At 51.2% G+C, this 15,308-nt stretch overlaps 1 protein-coding gene across 8 annotated transcripts in view; it reads left to right on the top strand.

The window, feature by feature from the left end:
• The window catches only part of TRRAP (transformation/transcription domain associated protein), a 90,729-nt gene that overhangs the window by 60,925 nt on the left and 14,496 nt on the right, over positions 1-15,308 (top strand). For 6 of the 8 annotated variants that reach the window (XM_069570762.1, XM_069570763.1, XM_069570766.1 and 3 more), the window contains 11 exons: positions 1,028-1,174; positions 2,286-2,405; positions 2,628-2,915; positions 3,053-3,190; positions 3,789-3,901; positions 4,294-4,429; positions 7,260-7,451; positions 9,892-10,120; positions 10,732-10,997; positions 11,549-11,649; positions 14,594-14,795. In XM_069570762.1, coding sequence (XP_069426863.1) covers positions 1,028-1,174; positions 2,286-2,405; positions 2,628-2,915; positions 3,053-3,190; positions 3,789-3,901; positions 4,294-4,429; positions 7,260-7,451; positions 9,892-10,120; positions 10,732-10,997; positions 11,549-11,649; positions 14,594-14,795 — 1,932 coding nt within the window. The remainder of the gene's footprint in view (positions 1-1,027; positions 1,175-2,285; positions 2,406-2,627; positions 2,916-3,052; positions 3,191-3,788; positions 3,902-4,293; positions 4,430-7,259; positions 7,452-9,891; positions 10,121-10,731; positions 10,998-11,548; positions 11,650-14,593; positions 14,796-15,308) is intronic. The other 2 variants (XM_069570765.1, XM_069570764.1) reach the window with 1 other exon arrangement.

Genomic DNA, 15,308 nt, shown 5'->3' with positions numbered 1-15,308 from the left:
CAGGGCTGTCGGCCCGTGGAAGCTCAAGCTGGCTGGAGTGTCGGGTGTCCGAACACGGCCAGTTGGTACTGGCGGAGGAAGGCACTCTCTTTGCTCTGAAAGGGGTGGTTTGTACCCCTTCTTGTATGTGAGATCTCTTATTTCGTTAACAAATAAGAATTTTAAACTTTTTTCATTTCGCACTTGCTAAGCAGGAGATCATTTGGTGACGGGACCTTCTTTCCTTTCCGTGTCCTCTGTGGAATGAATGTCAGCTTTGACATGACTCAAAGGCAGCTTTGGGCTTCCCTTGTGGCTCAGCTGGTAAAGAATCTGCCTGCCGTGCGGGAGGCCTGGGTTCAGTCCCTGGGTTGGGAAGATCCCCTGGAGAAGGGAAAGGCTACCCGCTCCAGTGTTCTGGCCTGGAGAATCCCATGGACTGCATAGGCCTCGGAGTCGCAAAGAGTCGGACACGACTTCACTTTTACTTTCACTGTTTTGATGTGACTTGTTTTCATTCTCAATGGAGCACACCAAATGTTCCGTAACCTGACTTTGAGCCCAGTCTGGTGATGGGATGTTGACTGTTACTTCCCAGAAGCTTCAGACAGAAATCGGATTCCTTGCTCTTTGGGGACGAGTTGTGTAAAGCCCTGTGCCCACAAGGTGCTGTGCTTTGGCCCCGATGGTAGCCTTGATCCAAGTGAGCAAGTCTGTGCTGCATTCTCAGGAATGGCAGGCGATGATTCCTAGTAGTCTTAATACTGCTTAAGTAGTGCTTTCTTTTTTATTTTCCTTTCTATAATCCAGATATGACAGCAAAGTGCTGACATTTTTATAGCATCATGTAAGAAAGCGCTAGATCTGGTCTAGTTTTATCTGCTCGTCTTTTATTTTAGAACTCAGGATTATTTAAATAATCATAGACTTCCAGGAAACTGAAGTTTTACTTGGCAAAAATGTAACAAGTTTATGAAAGTCATGTGTGTTGATTTTCTTCAACTATTTGACCTTTTGGTTTTGCACGTTCTTTTTTTGTATTCTTTAGGATGTAGAGATAGATATTGAACTGGCTCCTGGAGATCAGACCAGCACGCCCAAAACCAAAGAGCTGTCTGAGAAGGACATTGGAAACCAGCTGCACATGTTGACCAACAGACACGACAAATTCCTTGATACGCTCCGGGAAGTGAAGGTCTGTGCGTGATGGTGGCTCTCCCGTCTCCCCCCCGCCCCGATATTTTGAACAGTCCGTGAGCCCACGGGCTCCCCCATTCATAGCTCGAGGCGAGCATTTCTGGGGGCAGGTCCGTGGCCTCTGAGAGCTTTGGCCTCTGCTATGTTAACGTGGAGCCAGGAGCCGCCTGCCTGGTGGGCGGGGAGCGGCTGTGTGGGGGCAGCTAGGCTGGTTTCATCGCGGCCTTCCCCGCAGGCGGCCTGCGTAGCAGACGGGAGCATTCTTCACTTGACTGTTTTCTCCCCCTTTCCGTGGAATGTTTGTATCCTGGGCTTCTGTGTTTTTGACGGGGACGTGGTCTGGGGTTAGCTCCCTTCCTGGTCTGCTCTTGGGTGAAAGCGACAACATGATCTTGACACACGTGTCTCTGTCTCAGCCGCAGGGCCCACCGTGGGCTGGCAGGCGTGTGCCCGAGCCCCTCTGCGCTGGCTGTGTGTTGCTGTGTGGGGAGAGGTGGGCTTCAAGCTGCCCGAAACCTGACATTCACACCTTAGAGACAGCGGAGCTGTGGGCGGGGGCAGCCACGTTTGTGGATGTGATGTGCCCACTGGGTCCCCGGCTGTGGGGTGTTCTGGTCCCGTTCTGTCCATTCTCCATCTGCCCACTGTTCATTGCAGAGACTCCGACCTCTCATGGTTCCTGATTTCTTCTTCATTATGACACTTGTTGGCAAATAACATAGATCCTATGCGTATATTCCTCTTTCCCCTTGGTATCTGCAGCAGCCTCTCTTTGATGCGTCTGTATATCTCTTGCTTGCACTTTCCGGGTCAACGTGGTGTTCGTACCTCTCGGATATGGTGAAATCAGTAATGTTAGGAGGTGCCCTGGGAAGTTAGACATGCAGGCATGTCACTGAGCGCCTTTCCCGTGTCTCTGCTAGCTGCTCAGCACAGCAGGAGGGGTCTGTGGTGCCCAGAACTCGGGCTTCACTTCGGCACAGCATCTGTTCAGGCTCTGAACATTGGGCGGTGAAGCCGCGTCGGGGAGAGTGGGTGGCCCTGTTTCCTGGGCAGGGAGCTCGGGCGGCCCCCGCGGGGGCCGACGCCAGACGGTCTCTGCCCCGCAGACGGGAGCCCTGCTCGGCGCCTTCGTGCAGCTCTGCCACGTCTCCACCGCGCTGGCTGAGAAGGCGTGGGTCCAGCTCTTCCCCAGGCTGTGGAAGATCCTGTCTGACAGGCAGCAGCACGTGAGTCTGTGTTCTTTAAATCCTCTTTTGCAAAATGCAGTTTTAGCTTTTGAGGAGTGTTCATGAAAGAAACTCTTGACGAAGTTTCAAAGGCTGAGGAAACTAGCGTTATCCCAGCGTGAGTTATCTATCCCATGCATGCCAGATGCCGGGGGGAAGCACGAAGGCGGGCTGGTTCTCGCACGAGGCCCCGGCCAACCCCAACGCGTGCTTGGGTTTCAGGCTCTGGCGGGCGAGATCAGCCCATTCCTGTGCAGCGGCAGCCACCAGGTGCAGCGGGACTGCCAGCCCAGTGCCCTCAACTGCTTTGTGGAGGCCATGTCCCAGTGCGTCCCGCCCATCCCCATCCGGCCCTGTGTCCTCAAGTACCTGGGCAAGACCCACAACCTCTGGTTCCGCTCCACCTTGATGCTGGAGCACCAGGCCTTCGAGAAGGGGCTGAGCCTACAGATCAAGCCCAAGCAGACAGCCGAGTTCTATGAGCAGGAGAGCATCACTCCACCCCAGCAGGTGAGGCCTCACCTCCCCCTGTTCACGCGTCCCGAGGAGCCTCTTCCCGGTGGTGGCAGATTAGGGGCCGTGCAGTCGCCCTGTTGGGGAAACACGGTGTTCCTCCCCGAGCACTCAGAGACCGCGTTCTGTTCCAGGAGATCTTGGACTCCCTTGCGGAGCTCTACTCTCTGCTGCAAGAGGAGGACATGTGGGCGGGCTTGTGGCAGAAGCGCTGCAAGTACTCGGAGACGGCCACGGCCATCGCCTACGAGCAGCACGGCTTCTTCGAGCAGGTAGCGCCGCCGGGCCTCGTGGGCGGTGGAGGGCGCTCACAGAGGCTCCAGTGTTGTGGCCTCAAGGCAGTTCCTGTCTAAATAAGAAGTCTCCTGATGTCTTGGAAGCACGTATTTATCCAGTACAGACTATGAGGTTGAAGTCTCAGTTTTAGAGACGTGAATGCTGATGCTCAGTCGTAAGTTCTTTACTGTCAGCATAGCTGGTGTGGATGCTTCCTGTCTTCGGTCCTCGGTCCCGTTGGGATTGGTGGAGCGTGAGAGTTTAGTCCCCCTGCCCGTCCTTGCTTGGCAGTGGGGTGGGTGAGCATGGCCGCAGCCCCGGGTAGGATGCCGAGCCACAGAAATTCCAGAAGCAGAGGCACTTCAGTGGCCCAGCTGCCATCACTGACGGGTGGCGACCTGCGCGAAGTCCCGCTGCTTCTGCTCCGGGGCGGGGACTCAGCCGCCAGCTCGTCCACTCTGGTTCTCTGGGTGGAGACTCTGAGATCCCGAAGCGGCCCCGGGTCTGCGATCTGGCTTGCCCTAAGTAACTGAGCTGTGGTTGTGCAGCAGTTGCTAGTTAAGCAGCAGTGTGAAAGCACTGTTAACTTTACAGGCACAGGAGTCGTACGAAAAGGCGATGGATAAAGCCAAGAAGGAGCACGAGAGGAGCAGCGCTTCCCCTGCCGTTTTCCCAGAGTACCAGCTTTGGGAGGACCACTGGATCCGGTGAGCTGAGCGGGGACGCAGCCAGGGCTCACAGAAGGGAGCCAGCGGAGAGCCTGAAATTTTCCCTGACAAGTATTTTTAGAAAGGGACTTTCCTGCTCTCTTTATGGCCCCACGAAGAAAAGTACGAACAAAAATGGAGAAACAGCCGTTAAAGGCTCGGGTGCTTGAGTGTGTGTTGGAGGAAGTGACTGAGTCCTGCCCTCGCTGGCCCGGAGCTCTGCTCTGCTGTGCGGGTGCTGTTCTTGCTGCTCCAGGGGGCCCCTGCTTCAGTGCCCCGGGTGCTGTGGCACCGCACAGAAGCCCACCCTTCTCTTCTGGGGGAAATTTTTTCCTTTCTGTGTAATGAAGTGGCTTAAAATCACTGAGTTTGGGCCGATCCTTGGTCTCCAGGTGTTCCAAGGAGCTGAACCAGTGGGAAGCCTTGACGGAGTACGGCCAGTCCAAAGGTCACATCAACCCTTACCTGGTCCTGGAGTGTGCTTGGCGGGTGTCCAATTGGACCGCCGTGAAGGAGGCACTGGTGCAGGTGAGGACTGCCCCCCCTGCAGCATGACCTGCCCACACTCAGGGTGCAGTCTCTGCAGGCGTGGGGGACCCTTTCTCCAAAGCCCCGAGTCTCTGGGGGTCTCCCTTCACTTGCATCACGCGGGGCACCTTGGCACATGCAGGACAGCTCCTGGGAAGTAAGAGTTACTTTTGGTTTTCACGAAAATCTTTGCTGAGTCTGAGTTAAATGATGACTTAGTTTCAGTTCACCCCCCAGTTACAGTAAGCATCGGGTGTGGAAACTGGACTCTGTGAGAAACGGGGAAGGACAGAGGCCGCTTTGCTGGCGGGTTTGGTTGGCAGAGGAGCTGCAGGTGTGTGTGTGGTGCAAGCGCAGGGCCGGGCTGTCAGTGAGATCGCGGCACGAGAAGCAGCATCACGTTCAGCGTATCTTGTATTACGGAAGTGGTAACCGTGTCGTGTAGGTGACATCGAGCCCTTAACTTGGTTGAGCTGCACGTTTTTCAAGTTAAACTCCATCCAGAGGAGTTCGGTGTGAGACAGGAGAGTGGGCACCAAGGTGCTGGTCTCTCTCGCCCTGGGAGCCTCTGCGGGGCGTGGGCAGCCGGGGTTGACGGCCCAGCTCTGCCACCCGAGCCCCCGTCCCTGCCAGCGCCTCAGCCTCTGCCGACGCAGCCGAGCCTGTGGCTCGCTCTTTTTCCTCCTGTGTCTCTCTCCCCTGGTGCCCCTTTCCTGCTCAGGTTTTAACCTTTGCCCTGTGGTGTCCGTGTCGCGGGGCTTAGGGGTTTGTACTGCAGTCCTGCTCTCACCTTGCCCCTTTGCCTGGTGAGGGCATGTTTACAGTCACACCAGTGATTTCCCTTAATGTGTAGGCTCAAAGCGCACGGAGGTTACAGGCCACTGTGTTTGAAAGGATTGACTTAAAACTTTACCTGTGTTGTGGCTCCCGTGCTTATTTCGCCGCTGCTGCTGCTATTGAACAAAAATGCGAAAAGTGCAAGAACTCAAATAGTCACAAACCATTAACCACAGGGAGGTTATAGAGCCCGGGGTCTGGACTTTCAGTTGGGATCGGGGAAATGGCTCCTCTGATGCAGAGAGTTCCTCTGAGAAGTAAACCAGTCACTATGTAAGTAAACAAAAATAGTTTACTGACAGGTTGCATTTATCATTGGTGGTTCTCTTTTTTTTTTTAATTTATTTTTAATGTCCTTTCTTTATTCTGATAATTATTCTGCTTTATTTTATATCAATATAAAAATATTTATAGCTCACTCTAATGTTTCTTTTTCTCCTTTCCGAGGTCTCACTCAGCAGGATGTGTGCAGTATCATACTGACCATAGGTCTGACAGATGAGTTTCTTCTTTTACAAGTTCTTGGTTATTTTCCCCCAGTTTTAAGGCACTTACTGGTTGGGAAAAGCTCAGAGTATATTAATGAGCACTATGGGTAATCTGCAAGAAATTAATTTCAAATGTTTTTGATAGTACTGAATTTTTTACTCATTTACCAGTACTTCAAAAAAAAATCTTTCTCTCATGTCTTACAATTATGGGGCTGCTTGCCCCATAATTTCTTGGTTCGATTTAATAAATGAGGTAATATTTTCCAGCAGAGGAAGAATGAGATGCTGTTGTTCTTAATGTTCCAGAGAGTAGGTGTGATTGAACAAGTCCTGTCTTAACTAGCGTTTAAGTCCGGAAGACGTGAGACGGTAGGTTGTGATCGTAAAGGACCTTGTAGGAAGCAGTTGTGTTCGCAAGTTTGTCTCCCTGAGTTTCTTCACGATTGGGTTGCTGAGAAGCAGGAGGGGCCGCGGAGGTGACTGTGCTCCAGGGTCAGACGTCAGCAGACAGGGCTGGTGTCAGGACAGCGCGTCACCATCACCATCGCTGCTCTCGCCCCCTCCGGACTGAGAGCTGCGCGGCTCTGATGTGTCGTTTCCGTTGTGACTTCCAGGGGTGCTTCCGAATGAACGTCTTACTGATGTTGTTACAGCAAGTCCTGTAAAATTCTTTCAAGAATATTTCTGTGTCCTTTCATCTTCTTATATACAAAGAGGTTATTTTTGAAAAGACTTTTTTTTTATTTACAGTTTTTAAAATGCTGATAAGAGTTTTAAAATGCTGATAAGTCAGAGGCTGATAAGATGCGATGAGTTCTGCTGGGCAAACACGGGGGCTTTCCAGGGCACACCTGGAGCCTCCGCCTGGGCTTAGGGGGCAAATGTGATGCTCTGGGCTCTTGTCTGCTTCATCAGTAGAACTGATGACCAAGGATGCGAGAGAGATCTGGGGAACATTTTGCAGTGGGTAATAAATGTGGACTTAAATGACAGTAAGGTTTGTGAATGTTCACTCAGATTCTTAGACGCCTGAATTACTGCCTTCTGCTTCCGTGTATGATGTGCAGCAAGGTAGACTGATTTCTCAGGATAACAGTGTGAGTTGGAGACAAATTCAAAATTGTACTGACACTTAGCAGAGCGGAGATGAGCACGTATTTAAGCCTTTTGAAGTTCCCTGGCCGACTTTGTAGGTTTTTCTCCTGGTCTGTCATAACAGAATCTGATCAGTTTCCCCTTTGTGGAACTAAAAGTGATCTTGAAGCAAGGAGCCTGTGGCAAGGCTTCGTAGCCAGAGGGATTGGCCACACTTTGGTGTTTGGAAAAGGAGAGTATTCAGAAAAATATCTAATGCATTATTTCTCCAGAGAAAAGGAGTGTCTGTCTGTAGCTTAATTGCTCTTTACTGCTTTGCATAACTGGCTACCAGAAAGTTTGCTCTTTGACTCTGCGCTGAGAGGAAGTATACCCACTGCCTCCGTGTGATGCTCTTCCCCACCCAGGTGGAGGTGAGCTGTCCGAAGGAGATGGCCTGGAAGGTCAACATGTACCGCGGGTACCTGGCCATCTGCCACCCCGAGGAGCAGCAGCTGAGCTTCATCGAGCGCCTGGTGGAGATGGCCAGCAGCCTGGCCATCCGCGAGTGGCGGCGGCTGCCGCACGTGGTGTCGCACGTGCACACGCCCCTGCTCCAGGTGGGGCCCGTCCTGGTTGTGTTGGGGGGGTTCTCCGAGGGAGGGGCTTCTCTGGGGGGGAGGGGCCCTTCCTGGGGGGAGAGGGACCTTCTCCAGAGGGGAGAGGGGGCTCTTCTGGGGGGGGCCCTTCCCAGGGGGAGGAGGGCTCTTCTCCGGGGGGAGCTTCTCCAGGGGTGGAGGTCCCTTCTCCACGGGGTCCCTCCCGGCAGAGCCCCTCCTGTCCAGGCTGAGGGCTGTGAGTGGAGCTGGACGGCAGAGGAAACTTTCCCCCTGTCCTCCCCGCCATCTGCACTCGGGCTCGGTGAGAGGACGGCTAGAGTCAGAAGGGAGAGGACCGAAACGCGGCTTCTGGTGTTCGGGGTGTCCGGGGGTTTCAGTGACGGAAGGCCTCCCTCAGGGGTGACTGCGATGGTTTTCTTCCTTGAGGATCATGCTCTGATGCCCGCCATCCCAGCCTCAGTGTGAGGCCGCTGTTCAGTCTGAGCAGGGGTCTCCCCACCTGAGACTCCAAGGCTGCAGTTAAGTGGCCTGCACCTCGGCTTCTTCCTTTGTGATTCATCCTGTTTCTGACTCGTTCAGCCACACGGGCCGCCGGTCAGTGACTCCCCACAGCCCCTTGCGCACGCCGCCCCGTGCGTGGAAATTCCTTCTTCCCATCCTCCCGGCCCCTGTGTGTGTGCACGCGCACGTACATATGTGCAGATACGTGCACACACCCTGGGCCGTGCCAGCTCGCCACCTCTTTCATCCGGCGCAGAGCAGCTCCCAGTGTGGCTGAATGAGGGCTAACTATAGGCTGCCGTTTTAACAGTAGTTCAGAATGCTCACACTTTCTTTCCTCTGGAAAGAGTAGTTCTGAGACTTAAAACTGCTACATTGATTTTTATAGTGTACTTTTTTTATAGGTTTTAAAAATTATGTAGTTATTAATATACTTAGATTATCTTGTCTTCGTCGTAATGAACCAGAAGTTCATCAGAGCAGTTTTATCTTCTTGGCTTGATATTTTCCCTTTCTGTATCTATTATTTGGGGCCTGAAAGCAGTATATGTTCAGTAGAAACCATACCTCGAGTGCTGGATTTGGATGTTTTTCCAGACCAACGTGCGTGCACGATGCCCCTTGGTGCTGGGCGGTGGCGCCGAGCGTCAGCCCCTGGTCAGCCATGAGATCCTGACAGCGGACAGCTGCCTGCTGATGGCCGTTCTGCTTTTCACTTTCATTATGTGAGAAAATCAGTGCTTCGTTATTAAACAGGCCTTGTGTTAGCTAGTGTTCTTTGCACATTCAGGTCGGCTAAGCTAGGATGTCTGGTAGGTTCGGTGTGTTAAACGCATTCTCAACGTAAGATATTTTCAACTTACAATGAGTGTGTTGGGACATGACACCATGGTAAGTTGAGGAAGATCAGTGCTAAAAACTACTGAACCGTACACCTGAAAGGGTGCTTTCAGTGATGTTTACATTATACTTCGGTAAAGCTGTTACAATACAAATACCCTGTAGTTCTATCTTCAGTAAGCTTTTGGTGGGAAAAAAGATTAAGGTTTCAGAAATCTGAGTGTAGTGAACTAAACTTGAAGTATAGATACAGATGGAAAGTGTGAGTTCTTGTAGACAATTTTTTAAATTAAGAGCAAACACCAGGATACTATGTCCTGAACTTGCTGCTGTGTTTGGGAGTTCAGACGATTCAGAGAATTTAAAAACATTTCTCCTCGAAGAGTTAGGCTAGAGAGAGAGGACATATCCGTAAGAACCCAAGTTTTACAGGGGCATCTGTGACTCGGAGCCATGTGCAAACACAGATAAACCCAAGATTCAGAGAAGGGAAGAATCACTGTGGGGAATGGCGGGTGAAATTTAACAGCGTGGGAAAAGGCTCAGAGCTGCGCCCCACCCTCCACCCCCAGCCGAGAGGGGCTCCAGAGAGCACTGCACGTTTGCAGCCAGGGCATGTACAGGAGGGGCCTGGACAGATGGGTAGGTGGGTGGTGAGAACGCACGTATCAGCCGGGAGAGAGCAGCAGAGCTGTGTTCGAGATGATTGACGTGGCCCCAGGGTTCAGATACTGACAGAGGAAAGCATGAAGGCAGGAGGCATTGCTGAAGACCTACTGAGAACCACACCCAGCGCGGGGCAGAGGGAGGGCAAAGGGATAGTTGTGGGGGTGGCAGTGGGGCGGCGAGGACCCTGCTGTTCTCCAGGGTCCAGTGTCACAGCAGCCGGAGGTGGAGGTCTTAAGAGTAGGGGGGTGGTATCCCGAGAGTCGTGTGTGAGGCATGGAATAAGTTAGATGCTGCATCTGAGTAAATCCCAGAGCATCCCCTTGAATCCTGGGCCCTTCACAGGAGACACTCCCGGTCAGCTCTGGTTTGCCTTCCTCATCTACTCCTCGCGCCCTGCTCACCGTGGAATCTCTCACTCTGGTCCCCTTAGGCAGCCCAGCAAATCATCGAGCTTCAGGAGGCTGCTCAGATCAACGCAGGCTTGCAGCCCACCAACCTGGGGAGGAACAACAGCCTGCACGACATGAAGACGGTGGTGAAGACGTGGCGGAACCGGCTGCCCATCGTGTCGGACGACCTGTCCCACTGGAGCAGCGTGTTCATGTGGCGGCAGCACCATTACCAGGGTAAACCCACCTGGTCCGGCATGCCTCCACCATGTAATTTTCCAGACACCCGCTGTTCTGGTTGCATGTCTTGGTTGTGTTTTTCTGTTTGTTCTTTTTTTGTTTGTTTTTTCTTTCACCGAATCTTCTGTTTCTTGGCAGGTGTGGTAGAGGTGGTTGGTATGACGAGGGTAAAGATGAAGGTGGTGAAAGAGGGGAAGAATTTCCCTCCCTGTTTGTTGCCTTTCTCCACCCAGGACAGCCTTGCTGCCAAACAGCTCCTTGTTGGCACCAGGGGCGCGGACCAGTGGGATCAGAGCTCTGGGTCGTGGCCCTTTTGTTCTGAAGGCGCCCCCACTCCTAAGACCTGCTCTCGGGGGGCTGGGTGGAGCCTTGCTCAGCTTCCCTGGGCCCCTCTGCTGCTTCCCCTAGACCTGCCAGGCCTCTTTTTATCCAGAGCAGCCTTAGCCAAGAGGGTGATTCTCCACTGAGGAGTTAGTGCTTCTTAGATCATCCTTCTGATGCAAATGTGAGGGAGAATAACGTGGGCTGATTACAGAGCCTCCCATGTTCATAAGCCACCCTGTTTGTTTTTCATTTTTTATTTAAGCCTTAAACTGAGAAATGTCTGACGTGGACTGAAATGTCCCTTCTTTCCTCTCCAGCTATTGTAACTGCATATGAAAACAGTTCTCAGCATGACCCAAGTTCAAACAATGCTATGCTTGGGGTTCATGCATCGGCTTCAGCAATCATCCAGTATGGAAAAATTGCCCGGAAGCAGGGCCTGGTCAATGTGGCTCTGGATATATTAAGTCGTATCCACACCATTCCCACCGTCCCTATTGTGGATTGCTTCCAGAAGATTCGGCAGCAGGTCAAATGCTACCTCCAGCTGGCAGGCGTCATGGGCAAGAACGAGTGTATGCAGGTAGGGTGCCCGGTGGACCCAGTGCCCGCCCTTGCCCTGGCAGTGAGGGTCCCTGGGCCAGCTCCTGGCTCAGACGACAGGGAAAGGGACTGGGCCGCTACGGGACTCCTTGGTCTCAGGGAGCAGTTCTGCCAGAACGAGAAAGGGACAGGAAGCCACTTGAATATTTGAATTATATGCCACGGTCTCTAATCTGCCATATACTTGGGTAATGTAGTTATAAAACGAAAACTAAAAATTGCAGGACTGTGAGGGTATATGGTAGATTTGGGCTATGTTCAGAGGAAAATTAATCAAAAACAATCAAACTGACAAGCTATCTAAAGCTTTGGAAAAAATAATACCATTAAGGTGTCTGGAACTGAATTTGTGTTTAGTGATTCAGTTTAAATACTCCTTGTCAGTCAACAAATATTCTAGGTAGGCAAGCCTCATCAGTTTAAAATATGTTTGTCAGTGACCTTTAGGACTTAACTGCCTGGATCAGTATTTTAATGAGGTTTTCAATGAGTGTCTAGCAAGTTCAAGAACCTTTCTGTTTTTACAAACAGGGCCTTGAAGTTATTGAATCTACAAACTTAAAATACTTCACGAAAGAGATGACGGCTGAATTTTACGCACTGAAGGGGATGTTCTTGGCACAGATTAACAAGTATGTATGTTATACAGGTGGCGGGTGAGAGAAAGACTCATCAGATTATTTAAATAGTTGTTTGTAACAGCAATGTGAAGATGAAGCTAGAAATTGACGTGAGTTGGCATCAGTCGTCAGACATGGTGTTCAGCTTTTGTATCTCTAGGAAAGTAGTAACTGGCAGCGGGATCAGAAGGCTGGCTTGAGTGTGGTAACTTTTTAACTGTGAGTTCCTTGACCATGGAACTGCCAATAACAGCTTCATTGCCCCGTTTTCTCAGTGTGCCGTCTTGGGAATAGAGTTGATCCCTTTTATGGAGATGATTCTTGCTTTAGAGGAGGGGTCAATCAACTGGAAACCAGTGTGGTGGGTCCTCAAAAAACTATAAACGAAGAATTATGTCCCAGCAATTCCATTCCTAGGTATTTATGGAAAAGAGTTGAAAACAGGAGCTCAAGCAGGTAGTCATTCATGAAGGTTCAGAGTTCTGTTAACAGTAGCAGAATATTCAAACTCCTCAATGACTGGATAAGCAAAATGTGGTGTGTACAAACAGTAGAATATTATCCAGCATGAGAAAAGATGAAGTGGTATTTTCTTTAACATGTTGCTGTGCTTAGTCGCTCAGTCGTGTCCGACTCTTTGAGACCCCATGGACTGTAGCCCGCCAGGCTCCTCTGTCCATGAGGATTCTCGAGGCAAGAACACTGGAATGGATTGCCATGCCCTCCTCCAGGGGATCTTCCGTCTCTGGCATTGCAGGCGGATTCTTTATCGTCTGAGCCACTAGGAAAGAAGTAACTTCTGTTTACTAGTAAGAATTAAAAGCCTTTTTTAACAGAAAGTGACTCCTTGAATGACCTGAAAATTCCATGCTCCATCACGGGCAGGGGGGCCAGGCTTTCTGTGATGAGTAGATTGTGTGATGAAGAACGTTGCTGAGATCTCTTCTGAAATCTTTGACCCAGGAATTCAGCCATGGCTTATATGTGGACAAACATGAGTTTTATAATGAAAGCTCAAGCACAGAATAAATACAACCATGATTTTTAAAACTGTAGGATATTCCATTTCGAAGATGCTATAGCTATGGTAGTCTGAATTTTTTATCTGTTGAAACTTGTTATATGAAAATTACTACAAATAAGGCTGGTAAATCTGAATTCAAATAGCAGATCTATGATAGTCAATGATTTATTTCATGCTTTGAAAATATTACCTTCATTAGAAGTGTTTTAATATTTTTTCTTTCCACGTTTATAAATTCCCTATTAAGTTTTACCTAAGCCACTCTGATGCTTAAATGATTTTAAATGTCAACAATGTTAAAAATATAGCTAAACATTTTTCTAAATGATTAAAGCTTTGCACCCCTTCAGTTTGGGTTTCACTGGTGGCTCAGATGGTAAAGAATCTGCCTGCAATGCAGGAGACCCAGGCTTGATCCCTGGGTCGTGAAGATCCCCTTGAGGAGGAAATGGCAGCCCGCTCCAGTATTCTTGCCCAGAGAATTCCATGGACAGAGGAGCCTGGCCGACTGCAGTCCACGGGGCTGCAGAGAGTTGGCCACGACTGAGTGACTGACACACACACACATTCTCTTTCACCTAATTATGAAGTCAGGTCCGTGCCGTTCTCCAGCATATACCTCTCAAACAAACCCACCCCACATGCGTTTGCGCCTGCCTCAGTTCCAGCCTCCTAGCTGCCTCCAGCTGCTTCACTCTCCCACACATTCTCAACACGGTCGCAGAGTGGTCAGATTTGTGTCTCAGAAGGATCACCCCACTGTTCTGCTCAAAACCCTGCCCTGGCTCCTCACCGCGCCCTGGTCTCTCTCTTGTGAGCACGGTGGCCCTCGGTGATCTGGCGCACACCCACCTCTCCTGCCCGTCTCCCATCAGAGTGCTTCACGCTAGACTAACCGGCTGTGAGAACTCTCTGCAGGACTCTCCACGGCCCCCCTTTCTTCATTACCATCCTTTCATCCTGAGTTCTGGTGAACTCCATCATCCTTCACAACCCAGCTCAAACATGGCTTCTTCCCTAAGGCCTTCTTAAGCCCATCCAACTCCAAAATTAATCAGTCCCTCTTCTAAATCTTATAGCATACCTTTTACTTACCACTTGTATTATAACTACTCGTTTCTATGCTTGCCTTTTCTATATCACTGTAAACCTTTTCAGACCATAAAAGCAGTTTTGTGTTCATTAAACCAAATTGTCTTTGCTTCAACAATCTAAGTAATTGGGAGCAGAGATGGGATGTTTCCAGGGCTATCCACAGTGGCCGAGATGCTGCTGCTTCTCCACAGCAGACATAAACATCGTGTTTCTTTAATCACAGGAGTCACCAGACCCTCTTGGATTAGCATACATAACACAGCTCTCAAATATGGGTTGAGTATTTCTGACTCTGTGCAAGATATGTATATTATGTTTTACTTTAAACCTTTTGGCAGGGGTGGTTGTTGTTTAGTTGAGAAATCATGTCTGACTCTCTTATGACCTCATGGACCGTAGCTTGCTAGGCTCCTCTGTCCGCGGGATTTCCCAGGCAAGGATACTGGAGTGGGCTGCCATCTCCTTCTCCAGGGAGTGAAGTGTTGACATGAACGTCAGCGTGGATGAACCTCAAAAACACCTGAGGCTGATTGAAAGAGTCTAGACACACAAAGTCGCCGTCCATGGGTCCGTTAATGTGAGATGTGTGGTGGTCAGTCCACCGAGACACAGCAGCAGAAACTCCATGGGCGGCCACCGGGGCTGGGGATTGGGGGCAGTGGGGAGTGGTGCTTCGTGGGTCGGGGTCTCCTTGGGGGTGATGACAAGGTTCGCAGCCTCCATAGAGGTGGTGGGCACACGGCATTTTAACTGTACCAACTGCCACCGAGTTAGTCACTTCACAGCAGTTGGTGTTCTGTTCCGTGGTGATCACAGTCTCAATTTGTGTCCTCCCAGGTCTGAGGAAGCGAACAAAGCGTTCTCTGCGGCTGTGCAGATGCACGACGTGCTGGTGAAAGCCTGGGCCATGTGGGGCGACTACCTGGAGAACATCTTCGTCAAGGAGCGGCAGCTGCATCTCGGGGTGTCCGCCATCACCTGCTACCTGCACGCGTGCCGGCACCAGAACGAGAGCAAGTCGAGGAAGTACCTGGCCAAGGTGAGGCCGGAGGAACTCGCTTCGGCCAGAGACCTTCCTGGGAACCTTTAGTTGGGATGGAAGCTCAGTGACCTCCTGGTCCGTGCTGGGCCTGAGGCAGCACAGAGTCCATAGGTTCTATTTAAAGCTGGAAAGTGGAGGCCTGGACGTTCTTGGGGTCAGAGGACTTCTCAGCGGCACAACCGAACCTGGAGTGTGGGTGGGTCTTAGAGCTCAGGTCCAGTGTGGCTGACCTGGACGGGGCCCACTGGACGGGGCTTCCTGCAGACTGCAAGGGCTCTGCCAGGAGCGCGCCCTGCCACGCACCTCAGCCTCTGACCTCTCACTCCCAGGACCGTGCACACAGGCTGGAGCCGGTTGGCTCTGGTCACAGGTGACGCTGAGTCCCTGGGTTCCTACAGGGTGAGGTTGTCCTGTGGTACCCCACTGCAGCGCTGGGCACAGGTCTGTATCCACGTGTGCCCAGTGGGTGGCTGCCTGAGCCTGAGCACCCTCTTGGCTTCTCCGGGAAAC

This window comes from Ovis canadensis, chromosome 24 (assembly GCF_042477335.2).
Source record: "Ovis canadensis isolate MfBH-ARS-UI-01 breed Bighorn chromosome 24, ARS-UI_OviCan_v2, whole genome shotgun sequence".
NCBI lineage: Eukaryota > Metazoa > Chordata > Mammalia > Artiodactyla > Bovidae > Ovis > Ovis canadensis.
This window is presented reverse-complemented; position numbering and strand designations above follow the sequence as displayed.